The sequence below is a fragment of the Triturus cristatus genome, chromosome 1_2, assembly GCF_964204655.1.
Source record: "Triturus cristatus chromosome 1_2, aTriCri1.1, whole genome shotgun sequence".
Lineage (NCBI taxonomy): Eukaryota > Metazoa > Chordata > Amphibia > Caudata > Salamandridae > Triturus > Triturus cristatus.
Window position 1 is genome coordinate 279594615 of NC_140580.1, and position 24823 is coordinate 279619437.

At 45.8% G+C, this 24823-nt stretch overlaps 1 protein-coding gene across 2 annotated transcripts in view; it reads left to right on the plus strand.

Moving 5' to 3' along the window:
* Positions 1 to 24823, plus strand: part of LOC146867160 (polyunsaturated fatty acid 5-lipoxygenase-like) — an 854256-nt gene that overhangs the window by 23266 nt on the left and 806167 nt on the right. For both annotated transcript variants that reach the window (XM_085603708.1, XM_085603710.1), the window contains exon 2: positions 20940 to 21135. In XM_085603708.1, the coding sequence (XP_085459834.1) occupies positions 20940 to 21135 (196 nt within the window). The remainder of the gene's footprint in view (positions 1 to 20939; positions 21136 to 24823) is intronic.

The following is a 24823-nucleotide window of genomic DNA, read 5'->3' on the forward strand; positions in this document are numbered from 1 at the left end:
AGGTGCAGCGGCCAAGTTTCTAGCAATGCTCAGAGGTGCCAGTTTAGCTGAGGAGGGTTTTCTGTTTAAATTCGGGGACCCGAAATTTTAAAAAAAGATCAAGCTGAAGGTCCTACAAGGATTTGCTAAAACCTGGGCGAAACTAAGGGGAGCAACTACACTCAGCTACTTTTCCAGCCTGTCGCCTTTGTGGGATTCTCTTGGTACTCCGGAGTGTTTAAGGAATAGGTTGGCAATACCTTTGAGAGATGCTGGTCTAGTGGTTTGGGGGGATTTGGCTCCCGACGGTATCCTCATTTCATGGGATCAACTTAAAGATAAAGTCGGTGAGGGTCTCTCCAGGTTCAAATATCTCCAGTTGGAAAGCTAGGCCCAATCTAAGATAGACTATAGGAACTTTGTGGGGGAAGGCACTTTTTTTAGAACATCAGTTGGTATCTAAGCCATGTGGGACAGGGTGGTCTCATTTTGGTATCAAGCCATTGCAGACTCCGTAGATGGTGAATTTAAGCTCGCGGAGGAACTGTGGGGCGGTTCCTTACCTGCAAAAAATTGGGATCATCTTTGGCAGGGTTCGTGTAAGCTTATATACGAAACAGTAAACCTGCATGGTTGAATATAAACCACATGTATACCATTCCTCGGGCCTACTTCTCTCCACTAAAGCTTTCTAAAATCTCTTCTGGCCCTCCGGTCTGTTGCAAGAAATGTGGGTTGGTCTCAGCTTCGGACATCCACATGTTTAAAGAATGCCCTGCTCTGGAGATTTTCTGGGACGAAGTTGGTTGTTCTTTGACAAGGGTCTTGAGTTGTTCAATTCATATCGATTTGTCCCTGATCATTTTGGGACTTTCAGATGAAGTAACGGGCCCTTCTAGAACATTGCTTTTTTATCTTATTTTGTTGGCCGGGAGAGAAATCTGCAAAAGGTGGACAAATCCTTCCCCTCCCATCTTCTCAGACTGGTTGTCATCAGCCGTAGTGGTCTCTAAACTCGATCTTGCAGCAAGAAGAAGCTGGCATTCTGGGATTTGGTACTACTCGGATTGGGCCCAGGAAGTGTGTGTGGTTTTTCTTGTGTGGTTTTTTCTGAGTCCTATGATTATGCTACCTCAACGGTAGAAGAGCTATCTCAGTTGTTCCATCACTGGCATCCAAGCAGACCTCTGGTACCTGTATATGGGTGTCTATACCTATTCGCCCACCCTCTCCCAGCTTGCTGAGTTTGGTACAGAGATCATTGGTGTGTAGTGAAACGAGATTGGTGGTGAATGAGGAAAAAAAAAAAAAAAATAGAAATTCCTCCTCAGGAAGTCAGGGCCTATCCTGTACAGTGCCTTAAACACAGTACGCAGGGGTTTAAGCTCAACCCTCTGCCTGACAGGTAGCCAATGAAGTTTGATGATGAATTCTGAAACAGATTGATATTTGTGGATTATGCACAACAGCCGAGCGGCCCCATTCTGTAAGGTTTGCAACTGGTTAAGAACCTGCCGGTGGGCATTAATGTAGAGTCCATTGCAATACTCAACCTTTGAGATAACAAGAGAGGTAACCACTGTTTTCTGGAGATAACCCAGTAAAAAGGGGAGAATTTTCTCAGTTTTTGAGATGAAAAAAGCTGCGGAGGTTACAGCATTGTCTTGGTCAGTGTAGGAGAGTTTGTTCTTTATAAGAACTCCCAGATTCTTAACACAAGCTCAGGGGCCACCAATTGGAGATCCAAAAAGACAACTGGGCACCGAACAACAGTACCTCAGTTTTTGCAGCGTTCAATTTGAGACAATTTCCCACCATCCAATGTCCCACCACTTTCACACAGTCACAAAAACTCACCTCCACTCCCCTATCCTCTGTTGCCAGTGACACAACAGTTTGTGTCATCTACGTATGATGTCAACGCAAATGATTTTATAAGTTCAGCAAGGGGAGTGACATAGATGTTAAATAGCAGAGGACTGATAGATGACCCATGGGGAACCCCACAAGTACGGGAGAAGGGTGGAGAAAATAACCTACCTAGCCTGACCGATTGCATCCGGCTCGAAAGTAAGGAGTTCAATAACTCCCATGCTATTCCAGTCACTCCGGTCCCGCTCAACCGCTCCATCAGCAGCTCACGATTCACAGTATCAAAAGCTGCTGCTAGATTAAGCAGGATCAGTGCAGCCCTGATCGAGAGTTGACCTAATTTCCTCCGTGGCCTTAATAAGAGCGGTTTCTGTGCTATGGCCAATTGTGTAGTGTCCAGGAGATTGTTGGCATTAATGTAAGCTACCAATTGTGCATTCCGCACTTTTTCAAAAATCTTGGCCCGCATTGGGAAACAGGAAATGGAACGATAACTGTTCGGATAACAGCAGAGGGAGTGTTGACAGAGGGCAGATGAGGTCCTGTCATGCTCCTAGCCTAAGGAGGGCACTTCTGGCTCCGGTTGAGGTCGCCATGTAGTGTAGCGGGGCAATGTGTTTTTGGGTCCCGGTCCTCTGCTTCTAGCACTGTAGGGGGAATCTTGGCCACTGGGTAAAAACTATGCAATCTTAGTGTGACAGGCCACCTCCCACCTTGTGGCTTCTAGAGGCAGAGCTATGTAGCTACAGGGAGACGTGTAGGCTGACGGTGACTGCGGCCAGAGAGGTGCTGAGAGAGATGCCAAATCTGGAGCTTGCGGAGAGGACACTGCGAGACAACACACAGCAGGGTCAAGCACCAAAGACTGTGCGCTGAAAATGTAACCTCTACGCAACAGACAGTAGGAGGGGTGTCAAGGGAGAAATTTATAAGTGAAGTATTAGGCATCCCTCACGTGGGGTGTATTGCACGGATAATAGCGTAGGCGGCCCTCCCAAATGTGGGTGCGGCTTGCTACTGTCGAGCCTGCGCCCTCCCCACACTGCAGGATGCGCAAAAGCAGAGGAAGGCATTAAAACCAGTAGCCTCCTGGATAAAGTGCTCTCCTTCAATAAGTAATCTTTCACCTTGGCCAGATGAAGTGCCTTACAACATGAGATGGTGCAGGAAAGTCCCGCACTCCGACGATGGTCTCCAGAACTGCCAAAGTGTGCAGAATTTGCAAAAAACAGGTGGTGCAAAGCGGCTCTGAATTACGAGAAGCAGATATTGAGGAAAGCAATTCAACCATCAATTTGCATTTTACTTGAGATGGCTCAACAGATTCGTAGTGAAGCTTTTTTTCTGGAGAGGCAAATGAGACCCCCATAACAAAATCAACCAATGTCCTCACATAAAAAACCAGCAGAATAGGGTGAGCCTTCAGAACTAGAACTGCCACAAGATCGTACGCTAGACAAGTCACAAGAAGGCACACCAGGAGCACTAAAAGGTAGTTGCCCTGGGCAAAGACCCTCATACCCACTGTTTGGGCTTAAAGGAGTAAGGACAACAGGGTAAGATGGCCAGAATCCATCAGAGAAGAGACTTGATTATCGGCATGGGGTGCAAACTGCAACAGTGATATTAGTATCATTGGAGAGTACTGATCAAGCTACCGAACCCGCAATGATGAACTTACTTAAAGAGATGATAGCATCTCAAATTGCCCCAAAGATGTGAACCTTCAATCACCAAGAACCTTTTCATACTGAGCCTAGTATAGATATGAGGGGAGTGGCAGTCTATAATTCCCAATCCAGAGACATTCTGCAAGTTATGTTCGTGGACATAAGGGAGCTAAAAAACGCTCAAGAAAAGGCCCACAGGAAAGTCAGCTCAATATTATCTATGACAACATCCTGCAATTAAATCAGAGGCTAATCCATGCAGTGCAGCGCATATTGTAGCTCGAAGAAGCTCAGAAAAAGTTCAAGTTATTCCAAGCAAAGTATAGCCAGGAGTTGAATGAAACCCAGATTAAGCTTGATCAGTTTGAGAATCAGCCTAGAATGTCAAATTTACGCTTTCAGGGTATCCTTGAAGGGCAGGAAGTGGGTCAAGATTCCATCAAATTTATTTTGGACCTTATCCAGAATTATGTCTTCCCCGGGGGATGGGCCTAGCAAAGACCACCATTCAAAAATGAGGGCCCATCAAGTCCCATTTCATCAACAGACTAACGCAAAATATCCACGCATATTCCTTGTCAACTTTGGTGACTTTCAAATAAAGCAATCAATAATAGCAGCAGCCATTAAGTCAAAGGGTTTTCAGACATCTGATAAGTTTTAATTTAACATTTTTCCGGATATGTCAGCTATGGCTGCAAGATGCTGTTGTGAGTTTGTCAATGCCGGATCAATTCAAGAGACAAGGAATGCAGGTAGCCAAGGACATTTTCGCATTCTACACTTGATCCAGCAGGCGAAAGAGATTTTTCAGCGGTCGAACCATGCTAAGTAAATGGGAGGACTGAATAAGTGGCGGAAAAGGATGTATAAGTTAGTCCATACTGGAACCCAGATAGAAAAGAAATTAAATTCTGGAGTTTGGGGGTTTCTTTCTCTCTTTTTCACGGCCGCCAACATTGGAGTGCAGACCTCTAGTGGCACACCAAGGCACCAAAAGGTTAACAATGATAGGGAAGGGGGTTAGGCCTTTTCCCCTTTCCGATCGGGATCTTCCAAGGGGGCGCTGAGTTACCGAGGGGAGGGCAGTTGGGGTGGGTTTATGTAGAGCTGAAATTAGGATTTGAACCTGACAAAATTAACTCAAATTGTAGAGGTAAGGTGCTAAGAGTGATTCACAAAATGCTCACACGATGTCCACTCTTAAGAAACGCAAGGTATGGATTCTCTTGTGTAACGTTACCGGTTTAACTAACAAAAGTAAATACGGGAGTTTACTGGGTGGCTATCCCCTTTTTCACCAGAGGTTATTTTTTTTACAAGAGACCCGCCTAAAGAGTAATACCCCAAAGGTGTCAGTCACTCATAAATACTCCCACGCATCTGCACAGGCTGCGGTCAGTGAAGTCGTAATATTTTTAGGAAATAGCATTGATTGGGAGGTCCGAGTGGTGACCTGGGATCCACAGGGCAGATGCATATGGTCAAAGTAGCAGTCAGCTGTTGGGGTCTAAATTTTATCAACTACTATGGCCCCATAAATGAAGCTATTGACTCTATTACCCAGATCCATGATATTGCTTTGGGTGCACTAGGCCCTTTGATATTTGGTTAAAGATACATCAAGTAAGAATAAAAAACAGTTAAAACCTAAGACTAAAAGAATAATAGAAGATTGTAGTGTAGGAAGCTGGCTCTGTATATACTATACTAAAGTAAGGTATAATGTGCACAGAGTCCAATGGATCCCCAGAGGTATAGCAGAGTCTAAACTGGATAATAACTAACAGCTCTATTAGTGGTAGTGTGTTTGAGCAGTTAGGTTTATCAGAAGGGTGTGTTAGGCATTTATTTTATTCACTCAATCAAGAACTGATGGCACACACACACAGACTGAATCCAGGCCAATTAGGTAAGTATAAAAAAGGTATACTTATATTTTATTTCTAGAACCAAGCAGGACTTGGCACAGGTTCGTAGGGTGTGCTTCCAAATGCAAAACTATACAAGAAAATAAAATTGTGGTTGAAAATGGAATCGTTACAGGTTTGTGTCTGCTTTTAAAACAGTTCTGAATACAGTGAAATTAATTTAAATAACGTTTGCGTTACTTTTAAGTTACTTTTACTACTCAGTGTGATATGCCTAGATATCACACAGTGGGTCTTACAAAACACAGATAAGTACAACAGTTTTTGGTTCAAAGAAAGTTACTTTGGTTTCCATTCAAAAGTCAGTTCAACACTTAGAATATTTTAGGAGGAAAAATCAAGGATTCCTATGGGAGAACATTTTATTGGTTTGCAGGTAAGTAAATGCCCTGCAAGAATAGTTGTTTGGTGTTAGAACCAAGGTTCACAGAGGCACTCAAACTGCACTACCAGTGGCACTAGGGCAGCCGGGTGCAGAGTGCAGGGGCCCAATGTTAGCCAATGGGGTCAGGGGACCTTCGGTCCGGGGCTGCTCACGAACAGGCCACTCGGTTTAGGGAGCAATGTTCCTGGGATTAGGATCAGCACTGCAGGGGCCAACAATCAGCACAAGAGCTGCACCAGCAGCTGCTTGGAGGTGGCAGGATGCTGGTTGCGAAGACGACGTCAGGAGTCCTGTTGGTTTTAATGGAGATCACCGGTTCGAAAGAAGTGCTGCAGGCTTGGTCCAGGGAGATCCCCGAGGGCGACCACCTGCAACAGAGGTAATTTGGAGGGTTGAGGGATGCCTGGACACCATCAGTTGGGCCACCGAAGGCTGTGGGGTGTCAGGTGCGGGGTTGTCTTTGGGCATCGGGTGTTCTTACCAGTTCTGGTCGTGGTCGGGGGCCCCCTTGGGTTGAGGCTGCAGGCTTTGGGTAGAAGGTTGCGGCACATTGGGGATCACTAGATCCCAGGTCAGGATCACTGGGGAGACCCCCTGGTGGTGTTGAGCCACTCAAACTCCGGGCGAGTGCGTCAGGTGCAGAGTGGTGCAGAACTGCAGATTTGGCTGGATCCGGGGTTTGTGTTGGAGTCTTTGGTTGAGCTAATCCGGTGCTCATGGGAGACAGAGTCTGTTTAAGAAAGGCAGGGCAGGCCCTCTAGGTTCTGGATGGCTGCTGGTCATGCTGGGGTTTCGCTGGGTGCAGGTCGAAGTCAGGGCAGGCCTGTAGGGCTTGGGCCAAAGCAGTAGCCGTCCTCTTCTTTCTCTTTCAGCACAGCTCTTCAGTCCTACTTCTTTCTTCCAAAATCTGAGGAGGCAAGGTTCAGGGTCACCCCTAAATACTAAATTTATGGGCAATACAGGGGTGTGCAGGTTGGGACCAATAGGTCCCTTCCTGCGGGTGAGTACACCCCCTATTATGCCACCCTCCAGTGGGGGGGGGGGGGGATAAGCCTCTCTGGTTGTCTGGGTCCCCTCATCTTCAAAATGGAGGGAGATGTGTGCATCACCTTGCCTCTCACGTGAGGGGGGGTTGGCAAAGATGGGCACACCTCTCTCCCTAACTTAGTTTTCCCGCTGATTCTCCCACCTAAAGTGAGGGTCAGAATGGGTGGTAGCCTAGTTGCTGGGGGCAGCAAAAGGCAGGGTCAGCTAACAAAGGCGGCAGACCTTTGAAACTTTCCCTTCTCAAACCCAGCCCATCCTCGGGAGGAGACATGACACCTCTGCCCACCATGGGCTTTGTTTCTGGACCCAAAAAGCGGAGGCCCTCTTCCTATGGGTTCAGAAACCTGTCTGGTGGTGGCAAACAGTGGTTCGCCATTCTGGAACCACACCACGGCCGGTCATTTTTCAGGGGGCATCTCTAAGATGCCCTCTGAGTGTAATTTACATTAAATACCACACTGGCATCAGTGTGTGTTTAATATGCTGCGAGGTTTGCTACCAAACTTCCCAGGTTTCAGTAAAGCCATTATGGAGCCGTGAACCTCGTAATGACCACCTCCCAGACCATACACTCTTTATGGCTTTACTACACTCACAATGTCTAAGAATGGACTTAGACACTGTAGGGGTACAGTGCTCATGCAACTGTACCCTCACCTGTGGTCTAGTGCACCCTGCTAAAGGGGGGACTTACTTATGTCACAGGCAGTGGGTTGCAGGCATGGCACACAGGTATGTATGCCATGGCGACTGTTCCATTTTCTCTGCACCAACCTGCAATGGCAGGATTTGTGTGTTAAGGTGCAGGGTCCCTAAGGGTGGCACAATAGGTGTTGCAGCTCTTAGAGGCCTTCCCTGGTCACAGTGCCCTTGGTACCCATGGTTCATTTTACAAGGGGCTTACCTGTGGCCAGGGATGTGCCAAAAGGTACAGTTTTGGAAAGGAACACAGTTGCTGGGGCCTGGTTAGCAGGATCCCAGCACACACTCAGTAAAGTTGGCAGCAGGTATCAGGCAAAAAGTTGTGGGTGACCATGCAAAATGGGGCACTTTCCTACATCTAGTTATCAACTGATGGATCCTTTGAGAGAAGACGACCCAGATGTCAAACAATACACTTGATTTTCACAGAGATTTAAAACCACCTCACAAATAGATTTCTTGTTAGTCTCAAAATCTTTGAGTAGGGGGCAGACTGATATCTGGGCCAATGTTTTTATCAGATCATTCATTGGTCTCTGTAGTAGAGGATATTGTCTCAAATAAAAGGGACGGACGCAGATGGCAGCTAGATAAATCTCTGCTCTCTAATCCCCAGTGGGTCGTAGAAATGAAGCAGTTCATCCCGGAGTTCTTCGCCATTAATAGTAAAACGGCTTCTTTGTTCACAATATGGGAGGCGTTCAAAGCAACATTAAGGGCAAAGATCATTGCTTTTAAAGCAAACCAAGTTAAAGAACGTTCCCAGCAGGAAACACTAGTTAATGACACAGATGTAAGGGAGCGAAATTCCAGAATTGAGCCAGATGTAGGCATATTGGCAACAGCAAAACAAAAACTCAGAGATTTTACATATTTGTAGAGATTAACAAGTCTAATACCTATCAACAAAAAATGTATGAAGAAAAACAGCATATTAGCAAGTTTCTTGGCTGGTCTACTAAAATGAAAAGCGGAAAGGCGACAATAAAAATCTCTAGAGAATCCCATCACTATGAAACTGGAGACAGACCAGGAAGAGATCGCCAAAGTGTTTTTCCAACATTATAGTGACATTTATCAGACTAATTTTATGGAATCAATGACTAGCATAGAACAGTATAATGCTACCATTCGACTCCCCAGTTTATCTAACTCTCTTTCCCAGACCTTTCTGAAGCCTATAACACCCTCTGAATTTCAGGGAGCACTTAAGAAAATGCCAAATGCCAAGCATGTGGGAATGATGAGCTTCCCATTGACTTTTCCAGGGACCTCGTCCCATTTTTTGTGTAACTGCTTAACTATATTAAAGAAGGAGGAGAAATCCTTCCAACTTTCCAGGAATTAACAATTGTCTCATTTTTAAAGAAGGATAAGAATCCAAAATTGGTCCAATCATATAGACTGATTAGCCTGCTTAATACAGACTATAAACTGATAATGAAAATAATGGCATCCCACATTATGTCAGGAGCACAACAGTTAATTCATGAAGATCAGTGTGGCTTTGTGTCGGGCCGATTAATGTCAGCAAATACCCAGTTTTTAATTCAGGCAATCGATTACTTCTTCTGTGAATCATACAAAGGCTCAAGTTAGGATGGTCAATGCCGAAAAGGCATTTGATCTGGTAAACCTTCTGTTATCCCTCCCAGTTATAGCAGTGCTTTCAAACTTATACAATGGGGCACTGCTAAAGTGATGGTGAACTCTAAGATGGCAGGTTCATTTTTGATAAAAAAGGGGGACGCGGCAAAGATGTCCCCTTTCAACAATTTGCTTTACTTTCTTTATTGAACCCCTTGCGGAACAACTCTGCAAGGTTAATGTAAAGGCACCCATAGAAGGGATGACTAGGCTGCAATTATTCACAGACAACATCATTTTATATCCACAGCCTGACAAGGACAACATCAGGAGAGCTATGCAGACGATAACAGATTTTACTAAAATAGGAGGGTATAAGATAAATCAAAGTAAAACAGAACTATTGCTTTTTAATATAACAGCTGCTGACCTCCCAGTCTCATTACAGCATCAAGCTAGGACGCAATCCTCAATAAGACATCTGGCGATATCAGTGACAAATAATTTTTCTAGCTTGTTCCATCTGAACTACCAAAAAATGCTACGAAAGATAAAGACATTGCTCGATAGGAGGTCACGGCTCCCCTTGACAATAATAGGACGCATCTCCATGATTAAAATATCGGTGCTACCACTGATGATATTTCTCTTCTCGATGTCCCAATAAAAATCCCTGCGAGGTTTTTTTTCAGGAATTAGATTCAGTATTAAGGAGTTTTATTTGGAATAAGAAATCATCCAGGGTGAAGTTAGGGGTTTTGCAACTTCAGAAATCACAAGGAGGGTTGGTGCTTCCCAATATGCAAGGCTACAATTAGGCCGCTTTAATGGATTTTCTCTCAAGGTATTTTAATGGATGTAGAGTATTGGGTAATTTTCTTACAAGTAGTTAGCCAAACAGCGAAACTACCAAAAAGACCAGATATGAGTTTCTATGGGATACCATTGGGTGGATGAGTGTCTTAAGCCAACTCTATAAGTCTCCTTTTGATGGATTTGTATTGTTGGAGGAGGGCTTTTTTGGCAGATCGTGTGGTTAGAATCTGGGACTCCATAGGTTTAAAACCTTTGGTGATTTTATCATGTGGGGAAAATCTGTCTCTCGGGAAGAACTAATAACTAGGAGTGGCCACAATGCAAGCAACATTTTTTTGCTGCAGCCAGATTAAGTACTTTCTGCAGGTTAACATTAAAATGGAGAATCAGGAGCCTATCAAATAAGTAGGGATATGGTTAAGGGCAGATTGCTAGGAACAGGAAATTGGAACGACCCCTGAGGGATGTATCCTTGCAGGTTGACCTAACTAGTTTTCTTTCCAGGGTATTAGAGAAAACACAATGTCGCAATGTCATCTATCAGAGAGTGATAGGCATTAAATTGCTGAGATAGGAAACAAATCTCTTCAGGCTGCAAACTTTAAAAGAATGTCATTCCTGCCCAGATAAATGGCATATCATACCCAGGAAACCCTTAATAAAGTGCATGCAGCAGTATCAAATAATTGTTTTCAAGAAGGTGCAGGAGGTTGGCTCCATACGTTTTATTCATGCCTGCCTCTTTCAAATTTATGACAGGAATTGTTTGAGGCAATTGGTCAAACAATTGAGTTTTCAGTATCTCCAGATGCTACTCTCGTACTATTTGGTGTTTCAAAATGGAGCCAACAATTACTAAAGGGTCAACAATATTTTATATCAATAGCCCTGACGATTGCACGCCCTGTCATCCTCCAGAATTGGAGGATTGACAAGATTCTTACAGTCCAGGGGGGAAAAATAAAATGCTTTGACTTTGAATTTTAAGGAGGCATATGCAAAGCGTGTGGGCGGGCTTAAAACGATTTTATGCCATTTGGCAATACTTGAAATAAGGTGAAAGGTTATTTAAATCTTTTTACCTTACTCTAAAGGGACGGTCCTTCAGCTTGTCCCATAAATAGATTAAAATGTGGTTCTTGGCTCAAACCTTCAATGTGCTTGCACTCGGCAATAGATTACAGAAATTGGGCTAGTGCTTTTAAAAAGATGTCCTAAATTTGGATTCTTTGTTCTGTATTGCACTTTTGATGAACTAATACACTTTCTCTTTAAAATACTGCAAAGTATTAAGAATGTGATTGGAAATGCAAAATATCTATGGGAAAAATTGAATAGAAAGGGCCAGAAAAATCTTAGTACAATCTCTGATCCTTTCTGGGATAGATTATGGGAATGCCATGTACTTAGGAGTACCAGCCTCTACGACTAAGTGACTTCAAGTCGTTCAGAATGCGGCGGCAAGACTTCTAATGGGTGTCAACCACCGCACATCAGCCAAACCCTCTCTCAAATCCCTTCACTGGCTTCCGGTGAAAGAGCGGGTTTTCTTTAAATCTTTGTGTTTGACACACAAACTCCTCCATGGGAAAGGCCCTCCCATCTTAGAAAATTTGGTCATTCCCCACAAATCCCCTCTAAATCTTCGGTCCAATGATCAAAACTTGGCTGTGATCCCCCGAATAAATAGATCTCGTTCTGGTGGGCGTCTTTTTTCATTAAATGCCTCCAAACTTTGGAACTCCCTTCCTCTGACTCTTCGCCAGGAGCCTTGTTTGCTTGTGTTCCGGCAGAAGCTGAAAACCTGGCTCTTTCCGAGGACATAGAGCCGTGCTCTAGTTAATGGTACTTTGTTTTGTCCTTGGGTGATCCTTGTTGAGCGCTGAGATGCTTTCGAGTAGCCATGCGCTATATAAGAGCCTATTCAATTCAATTCCATTCAATATCACTGTCGCATCTTAATTGTTTATTTGCGCATTATGGATGATGATCTGTGGCTCTGAAATATGATCAGATAGAGTTGAGCTATTAAAAAGTTGTTTCAAATTTGGCTCTATTGAATATATTGCACTTTACTTCTCATTACAAATGTGCCAATGCACTTTTTCTTCTAGGCACTTTAATGAATGTCAAATGTGTTTAGACATTTAACAATACAGTCAGAGAATCAAGAATAACTGGTGCACTTCAAATTGTTTAACATGAATATTGCCTAATTTTAGCACATATTAGAGCTAATGATCTAGATCACACTCGTGGTATTTGTTAAATGTCTATTTTTTTAATAATTTTCTGTTCAATTTCAAGAAGATACTGAATGTATCTATTTTTTCTGCTAGATAAAGAAAACTGTTCTGATCGTCTGAGTTGAGAAAAGGATTTTTACTGAGAGGCAGCACTACGGTCTTCTTCCAGCCCGAAGGGAAAGAACCCGATATGCACATGAGCTGAAAAGTATCAGCCAACTTGGTCCTAATAGTAAGAGACATCACTCTTGCGCTCCTTTACCTCATAGGGCCAAGACCAGCAGTCATGCAGAGAATGGGCTCCATGGGCTTCATTATCCACATTTCTGGCCAGGCTGACTCTCCACCAAAGTGACATTCTGGTTGTACCAGCGTTTCATGTCCTACTGGCTAGCCTCCAGATGCTGCTGGGTGAGGTACTGGAAGCGGGCTGTTTGGTTGCGAAGGGTTAGCATGTGGCTAGCCACATCCTGGGGGGCTTTCCTGGGAGCTTGCCCTCTCACAAGGAGCCCTTACAGAAGTTCAAAGAGGCTAAAACCAAACCCCTTCCGTGTTACCTCCCTGTATGCAAACAAAAGGCATGGCAGGAGGACATCCCACTTATGACTCCTAGTGTCTAACGGACCCATAATCATGCCTTTCAGGGTACAGTTGAATCTCTTACCCAGCCCATTGGTTTGGGGGTGGAAAGAAGTGGTGAACTTGTAAGTCACCCCACACTCTTCCTACATGGCCTTCATGTAGTAAGGCATGAAGTTGGTACCCTGGTCAAATACCACCTCCTTGGAGAAAATTATATGGGTAAAGATCCCCATTAGTGCCCTGGTCACGACGGGCGCAGTCACTGTCTTTAGGGGTATAGCTTCCGGGTAGCAGGTGGTATGGTCCACCAAGACCAGAATTAATCTGTTTCCCATGGCTGTCTTGGGTCCAGAGGGCACATGATGTGGATGCCCACCCTCTCAAAAAGGGTGCTAACGACAGGAAAAGGTTGCAGGGGAGAGTTGCACTTCCCTCCTGTCTTGCCACTCGCCTGGCAGGTAGGACAGGACCTACAGTATGAATCTAAGGCCTTCCTCATTTGATACCAATAAAAGTGGGTGACAAACTTGTCAAAGTTCTTGTCTTGTCCCAAATGACCCGCCAGTTGTACATAATGCCATTAAGATCAGTGGGGTCACCCTGTATCCCTCAGAACCTGGGGTTAATAGTTAATAAGCTGCAAGTGGTTCCGTTGGGAACCACTTGTAGCTTTATAAATAAGTTGTACCTAATGAGCCACACCTGGTAGTAAGGTCCTGTAGTACTGAGGGACCACCAACACATGTATTGCACCAGGCTCAAGAACCTTAGGCACACTATACAGGAGTTCCACAACATCCAGAGTACCGGAATAAGAAACCTAACCATAGGAAAGACAGGGATTCCACTGAACATGTGTGAAAAACCCTCTTTCCAGAAAGAAAAATTATTTTGTAGAGTCCCCTCAGCCAGCAGGGTTACCCCTAGGTGGTATGCTTCATCATTGGGGTCCTCTCCATCCGCTGTGGATTGACGCGTGCTGCGACTTGTGAACTACGTAAGAGCACTTGGTTTTTGGAAAATATGTGTGGTGCAGTGATGTGGAGTGAGAAAAAATAGGTTAAAATACCTAGCTAGTGAGCTAATGTTTGATTCCTGCTCCTAGTTGGTATGTTTTAAAATCAGGGGTTAATACTAGGGAAAGGCTTAACTGTAATGAGCATGGTGTCCCTAGTAGTGGGTCGACATGTTTCGAGCTTTCCCCTAAAGCTCTTCTTCAGGACCACATGAGGGCCAGCCCCGTGCATACCACTCCTAAAGAATCCTGTGAATAGGAAACAATGGGGTGCACACCTAATGTGTGTTCACCTGATATTTAATACATACAGTTGTACACTGACACGCTGTATCTGTAGGAAATAAAGCAAAAGGAAAATTAAAAAAAGCCTGCCTACCAGCCAAGCTGGCAGGCCCTTTATATATATGGCGTCGTATCTCGATCAATGTACTCCTCTATAGTGGGTGTACTTAACCGCTATTTCGTGCGATCATCTGTGGTGGAAGAAATCAATCACACACAATGTCTTTGTGAAGAAAAGTAATTTGGTACAAATTGTAGTCTAAACGCACTTGTGAAAAAGACACCACGTAACATACAACATATTACAAAATAATAGTATTACATATCAATGACACATGCTTTTGTTTAGGCAGAAATATGCCTCATGATCTGCAGGGGTAGAGGGGCTTGTATTCACACCCTAAAATAGTAATAGGGACATAGAGATAGTCATTAGAGTTTTCTAAAGGTAAAGGAGATCGGAACCGGGGAGAGAATTCCCAGTGCCTTGGCTTTTCTGGAAGGAAAATAGAAACCTTATTATTTCTTTGGAAAAAATGAGAAATAAGGTCAAACCGGTCTGGCTGGACTTACTTCATCAAAGCACTACTCACGGAAAATGACCTGATGGCACCCCGGGAGACTGCATCTTACCGCGTCTTTCTCCCGGTAGCCATTAAATAGACCCGGATCTGATTAGTCATGCTTACTTAAAAAAACTAGACCGTGTCTCTCACAAAATGGTCGCTGTGACTGGCAATGGAGCGGGGTCTTCTTGGGCAAATGAAACAGACCTAGTCATGCTTACTTAAAAACTAGACCGTGTCTCTTACAAAATGGCCGCTGTGACTGGCATTGGAGCAGGGCCATCTTAGGCGAATGACAAAAATGTCGGGTATTGTAGACAAAAGGCTGAAAATAAAATAAAACTAACTAGGGGGATAACTTTACAAGGGGATACATTTAGACACTCAAATAGGATGTAGAGTATTTGTGCCATATGTTGCGAGCCCAACGGTACATCTGATTGATGGAAATGGAAACTAGGAGGCCGCAGTGATGGTTGAATGGTGAAGTTTCTGTTGATTATTTACACAAGATTGTACATGGACTCGTGGTTATCATCATCATCAGAGTTGGTCAGGTGGTTGTTGTTTGAGGTTTGATTTGTCCGGTTACACTCCCCTCTTCTCCTGTGGTTTCCTCAGGATGGTTGGATGGTGACAGCCGTCCCGGAGTTGCTCAAAGAGAAGGAAAGAGAGGTCAATGGACTATACTGTTTCTGGTCAATGTTTCACCATCCCCACACCCGGAATGTATTAAGAACGGAGAATAGAAAAAAAAAAACAGGGAAAAATCAAGTATAGGTGAACCTTCCACCTACGGAGGGTCAACCAGACAGCAAAAAAAAACTATGGCCGGTTCCCTTGTAGGGTTTGAGGTTGGCGGTTGGTGGAGTCACAGGATATCCTCTCCTTTCTAGTACGACCGGAAGGGTCCCTTTTCCAGTTGCCTCGTTTGCTGAGTTGGGTTACGTCAAAACCTCTAACGCAAAAAGACTCCTCCTGAGGTGAGGCATTTAAAAAAAAAAACACTGCAGGACTATATTCGCCATGGGAGATACCTTCTTCCCCCCTTCCTTCTGTGACCCGAGTATGTGGGCGTTAATTGTGTAGGAGCATGCAGGGGTTGTGCTTAGGTTCGTTATAAGGCCCGTTGTCCCCTTTTACCCCTCCCGACCCTGTCCGTCCACTCACCGCGTCTGCCGCAACTCTCCAGAGTTGCGGTGGCCTCACAGCGTCCTCCGGGAACGTCCACCAGTCTTCGGACCACCGCTCAGTGTCCTCCCCGTCGTCTTCGGTTCCTCCCACGTCTTCCTCGTCCTTCGGCGCCTCCTGCGACTCCTTCTCCTTCGATTCCTTCCACAATTTCTCCTCCGCCCACTGCTCCGTCTCAGTATCCTCGGCGTCTTACGGGTTCCCCCTTCTGCGCCCCTTCTCGTCCAGCATCTGTCTCCTTAAGGCTGGTTGTCCCGCCTCATCCGGGTGGTTTCTCTTTTCCCATTCGGCGGGTCTCCCTTTCTTCTCCTCAGTATCCTGTAGAGGGGAGATACGTGTCCCTTTGCAGAGGTCGGACAGAATGTGGCGTTAAAGGTGAGTCCCCGTCCTCGTATGGCTGTATTTTCTCACAGTGCTCTTCTCAGAATAGCTTGTATGTACATCATGAAATTACTAAACCTCACGTCATATGGAACTGCATTAAGTAAGGAGGGTGAACCTAACCTTAACCTCTACCTCCCCCCGTTTTTTTTTTATTGTGTTCACTATACAGGAGACCATTCTCTCAGTACATCAGATGCTTGCCAGAGGCGTCACCACAGATGCCTGGGTCTCAGCCTGCTGTCACAGACTTTCAGAAAAAGGCCATTCCTTCTGTACCCTGCAGAACTCCTCCCTGGTGGGACCCCGTTCCTGCTGCCAATTGGTCAGCTCAGGCAGGTTCCTCAGTTCGGCCACTTCCTCCCCTGTTGGCACCTAGGCAAACCCATCAGGTTCAGCCTCCTCACGGGCCGTGGGATTTCAGGAGCAGGTTTCCAGCGCCCCTTGCACTTTCTCTTTTTGGCAGGTGCCTGCGCCATCCTTTCAGGCTCAGGGTCTTCTTGACTACACTGATTGGCTGCCATGGACCATGTGGTCAGGAACACCCTTTCAGGCAACCCCAACATCTCCATGTTTGACCTGAGCTCCACCTCCTTCCAGGCTGTATGCTCCATGTCATTACCCAGCAGACAATCCAAAGGCATGGACGAACTCATAGCTACCTTCAGCAGACCTGAGCCCCCTCCCCCCCACCTCCACATTCAAAAGGAACCAGAGTCACAGGGTAGTGTCTCTCGTGGTTGTCAGCTGCAACCACCTGGTGAAACACATGAGGAACTACTTGCTCTGAAGACACCAGATGGCACTTGATGGTCATCATACTGGCTCCTCTGTCTCTCAGAGCCTCCACCCTCTGTCCATTGATGGAGATACACTGACTGTACTTTTTAGTATTGTCAGGCATGTGGGTCCTCTATACAATCTCTCCATTACCCCGGGCACTAGGGTCAACTGTACTACTTTCCGAGGACTATCTGGGACCATCTCCCCCCCCCCCAAGCGTTCCACTAGTCAACCCCCAGTGACTGCCTACCAGTGGGGGCTGTGCCTGCTTGGGACACTTGAGATCCCCCTTGAAGTGCCCTTCGTGCTGACATTTAAAGCACTTCCGGAGTCTCATTCCTACAGACGTACTGTCAGGGAACCACTTATTATTAGTCGGGGAATTGGAGCGCTGACCCACAAAACTAGTTTGTGACCCTTTGGAGAACTCAACAAGGTGTTGGGGCAGATCTAAAAAATAAAGACTGAACAGGTGATCTTGTATATTCAAATTGTACAACCCCTGGTGAACTTTTGCCCCACTACCCTTCACCCAATCATCCAGTGCCTTGCAGAAGTAATCTACACAATCCACCCAGGTCTGTTGGGAAAGCATCTGACTATTTATGCATTTCTGTCTGTATTTTTCAGGGGTCAGACAAACCTTCTGGATTAGGGCCTCCTTCATGAGGGGATACCACATTCTGTCACCCCCTTTATGGCCAGTAGGGTATCCTTCCCCGCACTAGGAATGTGCCTCCACAGACTAGCTCCCCAATCCTCCTCAAGGACCTTGCGCATCTGCAGAGCAATCTCATAGGCCTCAAATCATTTGTCTATGTCGTCTCCGCCCACACAATCAAACACCAAATCCTTGGGAATGTGAACCTTCCTGTCAGAGGACACTGAAGAAATGCTGCCACCATTGTGACTGGACTCTGCCTTCCTAGCTTTGATGTCCAGCTCTCTCAAGCTCAGTTCCTGAGCCAGCATCATTTTGCACTCCTCCATGGCCAACTTTGTTTTCTTTTCCTCCTTCTCCATGGCCAGTCTCTTTTTCTTCTTCTCCTCCTCCACGGCATCCTTTTTTTCCCCCTCACATTTGAGCTTGACCAGCTCCTATCTAAACTTTCTCTCCTCCCTCCTGTCCTCCAGCTCCTCTGAGGACAGGCCTTTGGATGAAATGCTGCTCCCTGCCCACAGGGGAACCATCTCTCCTTGCAGATTGTTGGCTCCCTGTCCCACAGGCTGTCCCAGATTCTCCACTGAATCCTGGTCCAGTTTCTTTTCATCCTCTATCTCCTCATCCTCTTCCTTCCTGGTGGTCTCATGTGCTGCATGCCTTGCTTCTATTCAGGCCCTCAGCACCTTTTGCAGCTCCACTTTCATGGTGAAGCCTTTGGTAGGAATCTCAAACGCCTTGCAAAAATCCTTGAGCCAGGCCAGAGTGTATTTCTCCAGTTTGGCCAACTCAAATTCCATGTTTGCAGATGCAGTTACGGGACCTCCAATCAGAGACTTTGTGTTAGGAAAAAGCAAAAATGGCAGTCAGGGAGAATCAAGAATTTAAAAAAAAGCAAATCAAGGAGAGTAGGTAAAAAATGCCAATTTGGATCAGAGCCAATTGATTTAAATTGGTCTTATATTTGGATGGTAGTGTACACCAAAACTGTAAGGCACTGCACAAACACAAGTTCTATCCTCACCGCTGAACACCAGAATTAGAAATGGGGTCTCTAGTTGGCAGAGGAATGCACCCTGTTCAAGTTGGGGACCACCACTCTAGTCAGGGTAAGTCAGATACACTCCCCTAAACTAACCTGTGCTCATCCTCTGGTAGCTTGGCATAGAGCAGGCAGGCTTAACGTAATAGGCAAAGTGTAAAGTATTTGTGCAACACAATACAGTAAAACTGTCAAAAACACCACACAAAGATAATTCACACCAGGTTTAAAAAACAGAGCTTAATTTAATGAACAAAATGCCCAAATCGACAAAAAAACAATAAGTAATTTTTAAAGAATATTTTGAGTTATAGTGCTTAGTCATAAAGCACCAACCGGGGCTAGCTGGTCAAGCTAGACCGGGTGAATTCTGAAAAGTCAAGCCAACTGCGATGGAGCTCGGTCGGATACAGAAGCCACGCAGGCCCAGCTGAAACAGTACCTTCATAAAACAAAAGCATTGATGTCAAGGAGCAGCGTCGAGGAGCGGATGAGGCGGTGCGTCATCGTAGATCCAAAGGATTGTAGACGATGTGTCGGTTCCAAGTTGTGCAGTCAGGTTCTGTGTCGTCGCAAGCCCTGGGCAATGAAAGGTATGGGTTGTCATTGAGCAGCACTGTCAATGCCGTGGAGTCCTCGAAGTGGCTATGCTTTGGCATCAAAGGTGAATGCGTCGGTTTTGACTGGCCCAAAGCAGGCGATGCATGGATGTTGCAGGAAAACAGCCAAGAAACCCACTTCCAAAGGCCCAGGACTAGATTGACACAACTTGGCAACGCAGGGCTCACAGTCCAGATGCTGCTGAAGGAAGTCTTTGATGTTCCTGAGACTTCGAAATAGGAGGCACGCCAGCAAGCCCTGTGAGTCACTTGGTTCTGGGGATGTAGAGATTCAGGTCAAGTCCTTATTACCACCATGCAAGGGGTAACAGGGCAGGCACAGCAGAGCAGGAGTCCAGAGAATCCAGCAGAGTGTCAGTCCTTTGAGCAACACAGCAGTCCTTATTCCTGGCAGAGTGTTGTCAGGTCCAGAGTGTGCTGAATTGGTGGTGTCAGGGGACCAGTACCTATACCCAGTTGTGTCTTTGAAGTGGGGAAGATACAAGTTCTTGCCCTTCCTGCCCTGGCTGCTCTTTGTGTGGGGTCAGGCATAGCCCTATTCAGGTGCAAGTGTCAGCTCTTCCCTCCCATCTAGCTCAGTAAGGCCAATCAGCCTGATTATGGGCCATCAGGATCTGAATGATTCACCTCAGCTCTCAGAAGGAATGCACAAAGCCGAGCTGTCACCCAACCCAGATGTGTATCAGAGACAGGCAGAGGCACGGAATGGTTAAAGTAAGAAAAAGACAACTTTCTAAATGTGGCATTTTCAGACTTACAATTTAAAATCCAACTTCACCTTAAGTTGTGATGTTAAATTATGAGTTCAGAGACACGAAACTCGAGATGTCTACCTTGTCCCAAATGGAAATCACACTTATAAAATGGAGAAAGGTAATCCCAATTCTAACCTATGGGCAAGATAGGCCTTGCAGTAGTGAAAAACATATGTAAGAGTTTTCACTACCTAGACATGTAAAACGTAAAAGTACATTTCCAATTTTGTTATTACACTGCGCTCTGCCCTTGGATCTGTCTAGGGCCTACCTTCGGGGTAAAGTATGTGTATTAAAAAGCAATCAGTGCCACAGGCCCACTATTAGCATTTAATGTACAAGCCCTGTGCACATGGAGTGCACTTTACTAGGGAATTTTAAGTAAATTAAATATGCCAATTGTGGATAAGCCTATGTTGCCATGTTTTAGGGAAAAAGCACCTACACTTTAGCACTGGTCAGCAGTGGTAAAGTGCCCAGAATCCTAAAGGCAGCAAAACAGAAGGTCAGAGGGAAAAAAGTCAAGGGAAACCACGCCACGGACGCCAGGTCAAACACTCGTGATTTATTTTGGTGCCCCCTCAATCAATTCATGGTATTCTGAAATTACTATTATGCATGGTATTCCAAAATTGGAACCAGTTATGTATCCTCTAGCTCTCTCGCTACATATATGCTTTAATATGTCCTCACGCAGTCATTCTCTTTACAGTTTTTAAATATTTAACTATCAGTTTGGTAGAACAAGTGATCTTACTTTTGTTTATGTTAAGGTTTTTGTTTGGGTGACATTGCAGTTATAAAGCAAAGTATGTATTCACAGGTGGACTCGTATAAAGTAACTACATCCGGAGACCTTGGAGAGATTCAGCTGTTGAAACTTGAGAAGTCGGCCAGATGGCTAGAAAATGACTGGTACTGTAAATATGTATCCGTGGAAGCACCCTCTTATGAATACCACTTTCCTTGCTACAGATGGATTACCAACAGTAAGGAAATTGTTCTCAGAGATGGAAGAGGTAAGTGTAATACATTATCTCACTCGAAAAAATGCCATTTAACTCTCACAATACTTACAGATACAGCTGTATGAACATTCTCTTATGATGTTCATGACTATTCTGTTAAATAATTTGTAGTAACAAATACACCTTATGTATGAAAAAAATGTATTTACATATTTATTTGTTTATATGATTTTGTGAAGCACAGAACAGGACTTAGGAATGTCAGACTGCTGTAGGTGAATCAGGGCAGACCCATTTGGAAGGGAGAATTTTTCTTTTTCAGATAAGACATTTTTTGCCCATGCAATTTGTCTATTATCCTGGCCGATCTTTCTGCACTGTCTAAATTTAGGGCCTTATTTAAAGTTCTACAGACACAGTACTCGGCCACAAATATGGCAAAATAGCTTGCAAGCAAATTTCCCGTTTCACCCACCCTATGTAGAGTCGGAAAAAATTCCATTCTCTCAACCTTCAAAACTTCCACTGGTTCTGCCGGTGCAAATCTTGGACTGACGGATAGGTACTTCAGACGTTCTTTATATACTTTTTCCCTTTGTTGGACCGCAGACTTAAACAGTGAAATAAATATGTTGGATGAAAACTCCCATGTGTCAGAACATGTATTTTTTTGTTTTTCAAAAACAAACTCCTGCTTTGGGAGTTTTTTTTTGACAAACAAACTTTGTTGTGGGAGCTCCTTGAACGTTGCACCAGCGCAACTTAGAGAGATCTCCACCAGACAAGCAGAGATCTCTAAATATGGGGGCTGTAGTCTGCCACAGCGTGGTACATCTCCTCACTTTCCTCGCAGAACAGGTTACTGCCCCACCAAGGGCTTAATAAACCCTTAAGGCCCAGTTCCTGAGTGTGTCAGAGGTGTAGGTTGTATTTGTTACACCCAATAAAATCCAACACCATGGGGATTCTAAATTGGCCCTACATGTTAGGTAGCACCTATTTTAGGAGACTAACATGCAGATTTTCGTGCCTAATGCAGCAAAATCTGCATGTCACGGTAAATAGCGTATTGTTTTCTCCTTTGAAATTATGGCTGTTTTTAGTGAAGTTCTTTAACACATCTAGACATTACTAGGTCTGGTAAATACCATCCAACTCAGAATTAAGATCCCTATGCATACAAGTGTTTATATTCAGTCAGTAGACAACGACCAACTCGGAATCAGAAAGCCTAACTAGGGGCAACCCGGTATTCCTGGGAACCTGGGCATCGGCGGCAACTGGGGAGGCAGTGCGGGGTGTGCTGGCCCTATGAGTGGACTACGCAGGAAGGCCTGCTCCATTTGTAATTGGGGGCCTCGGAAAGAATGGACACACACACTGCTTTGCTGTATCCGGAGTTGACCCCACATGCGGGCTCTCCCCTTTTATAGTAACCCCGCAGGTCACGCCTGGCCTGCGGATGACGTGGGTACAGTTCCGGCTGGAGGACTAGAAGGACAGCACTCTAAACATTAAATCCCTTTCCAACTTGGTTCTTGAAACAAAACTTCTAAAAGTCCAGTTAACATACACAGTTCGATTGCATCAGTCTTTAGAGTCTGAACATGCAAAATCCTGAAGATGTTGGCCAGGGCGAGGGTTGGGTCGTAAGCTGTACCGATGAGGTTGGCTTCGTAGGGGTGGTTCACTGGCCCAAAGCCCATTTGGAGGCAAACCGGGAGTTAGCGGGCTTGGGGGAGTAGGTTCCAGCACGTTGTCTCCGTCTTCTTCCTGGCTCTGTCCGTTCCTGCTCGGGCTCAGCGGGACTTTAAGGCCGGATTCGGAAGACTCAGTCTGGACCTCTTTGAACAAGGAAATGTTGCGCAAGATTTCCTCGCTCCCTTTTCGAGCCGTCACCATAGTTCCATTGTTGGCAACAACGGTCCAGGTGCCTGGTTCATGGGTAGTCCGGAACTTTCCCCCCAGCCGGCGGTCTTTGAGTATGACTGTGGCATCGGGTCGAAGTGACCTGGGTGCAGCGTGGCGTCGAATGCTTGCTCGATGGTTCTGTCGCTCTCGCCTCGCTTGGGTTCCCGGACGTCCAGCGGCAGTGGTGTCCACCCTGGACGTGGGGATCAGGTCCCTCAGAGGACGGTTGAACATAAGGGACCACGGACTCCGTTACGTGGTGCTGTGTGGGGTGCTCCAGTATTCCCTGAGGAACTCGTGGAGACGCCGTTCCAGATCTGCTAGTTCCACACTTGCAATGTGCAGTATTTTGTTCAGGGTCCTCATGAAATGCTCTACGTCCCCGTTAGCCTGGAGCCATTGAGGCGTGACACGGCGGTGTCACGGTGTCACGACAGAGGAAAGCGGCAAACTCAGCCCCGTGGAAGGGGGGGGCCCATTGTTGCTCTGGATCTCCAGGGGAAACCCGACTGTGGTAAACACCTTCTCCAGGACCGGGGCCTCATGTGCAAAAGCGGTTGACAGGACTGGTTCCATGATGGGATATTTAGAGAATGCATCCACAAGGACGAGCCTGAGTTTTCCTCCTGGGAAACTCCCAAAATCCATGCCTATCTTCGACCATGGTAGAGTGCAGGCCTCTTGGGTGATACGGGGGTCGGCCTCTCAGGAGCGCTGGTTATCTGGCAGGCTGGGCACCGGCGTACCAGGTCTTCAAGCATTACCCTGAGTTATGGAAACCAGACCTTTTCCCTCATCCTCGCTTTCATTTTTGTCATGCCTTGGTGGCCTCCGTGGGCCAGCTGGGTTGCTTGGTGCCTCAGAGTTTTCGGTATTACCAGCCTCGAGCCTCTCAGGAGTATTCCATCTGCCGTAGCACCCAGCTCACTCCTCACCCTCCAAATCTTCATCTGCTCTTCTCGGTCTTCTGGCGCCCATGTGTTAGTTGGTTGGAGGTAGTTCCTCCATGACCCTTCTTGGACCGCTTGGAGAGTCCGTGTGTATATAGTGTCTTGCTTGGCGGCTTCCTTAATTTTCCTCGAGCGTCATTGCCTGGGGGCACGCCACCGCTGAGATCATGTTTATGTATTGCTCTGACCCAGGGTCGTCCCCTTCTTATTTTGGTGCTGGGTGTCAGGACAGAAACTATGCAGGGTTCTTCGCCCCAGGCCGGTACACCACATCCATCTGGTACGGCTGGAGTTGTATCGCCCATCGCTCATTCAAGGTGGATGAGGGGCTGTCCCCTTAAAGAGGGGGACCAGAGGCTGATGGTCGGTGACCACGGTGAATGGCTGGCCCGTCAGGTACAGGTGGAAATGGTTGCAGGACCACTTTATAGTGAACGACACGACACCTTTTGGACTTGGCCCTTTTTGCAGGGTATTTTGTCTGACTTGTTTTTGTTGGTTTTATGACTCTGGGCACTTTACCACTGCTGATCAGTGCTAAAGTGCATATGCTCTCTTGTGTAAATTGATGTATTAATTAGTGACTCCATGATTGGGTTATTTGATTTACTTGTCAGACCCTAGTACAGTGTGCCCAGGGCTTGTTTATCAAATGCTGCTGGTGGGCTTGCAGCACTGGTTGTGCCACCCACAGAAGCAGATTGTAAAGTGTGTCTCAGGCCTGCCACTGCAGAGCCTGTGTGCAGTCTCTGACTGCCATGTTGACTGACCAAGTGCACCCCCTTGCCAGTCCCTAAACCTTCCCTTATCTTCATATCAGACACCCCTAAGTTAGGCCCAAGGGCAGGGTGCATTGTAAGTATAAGGTATGACATGCC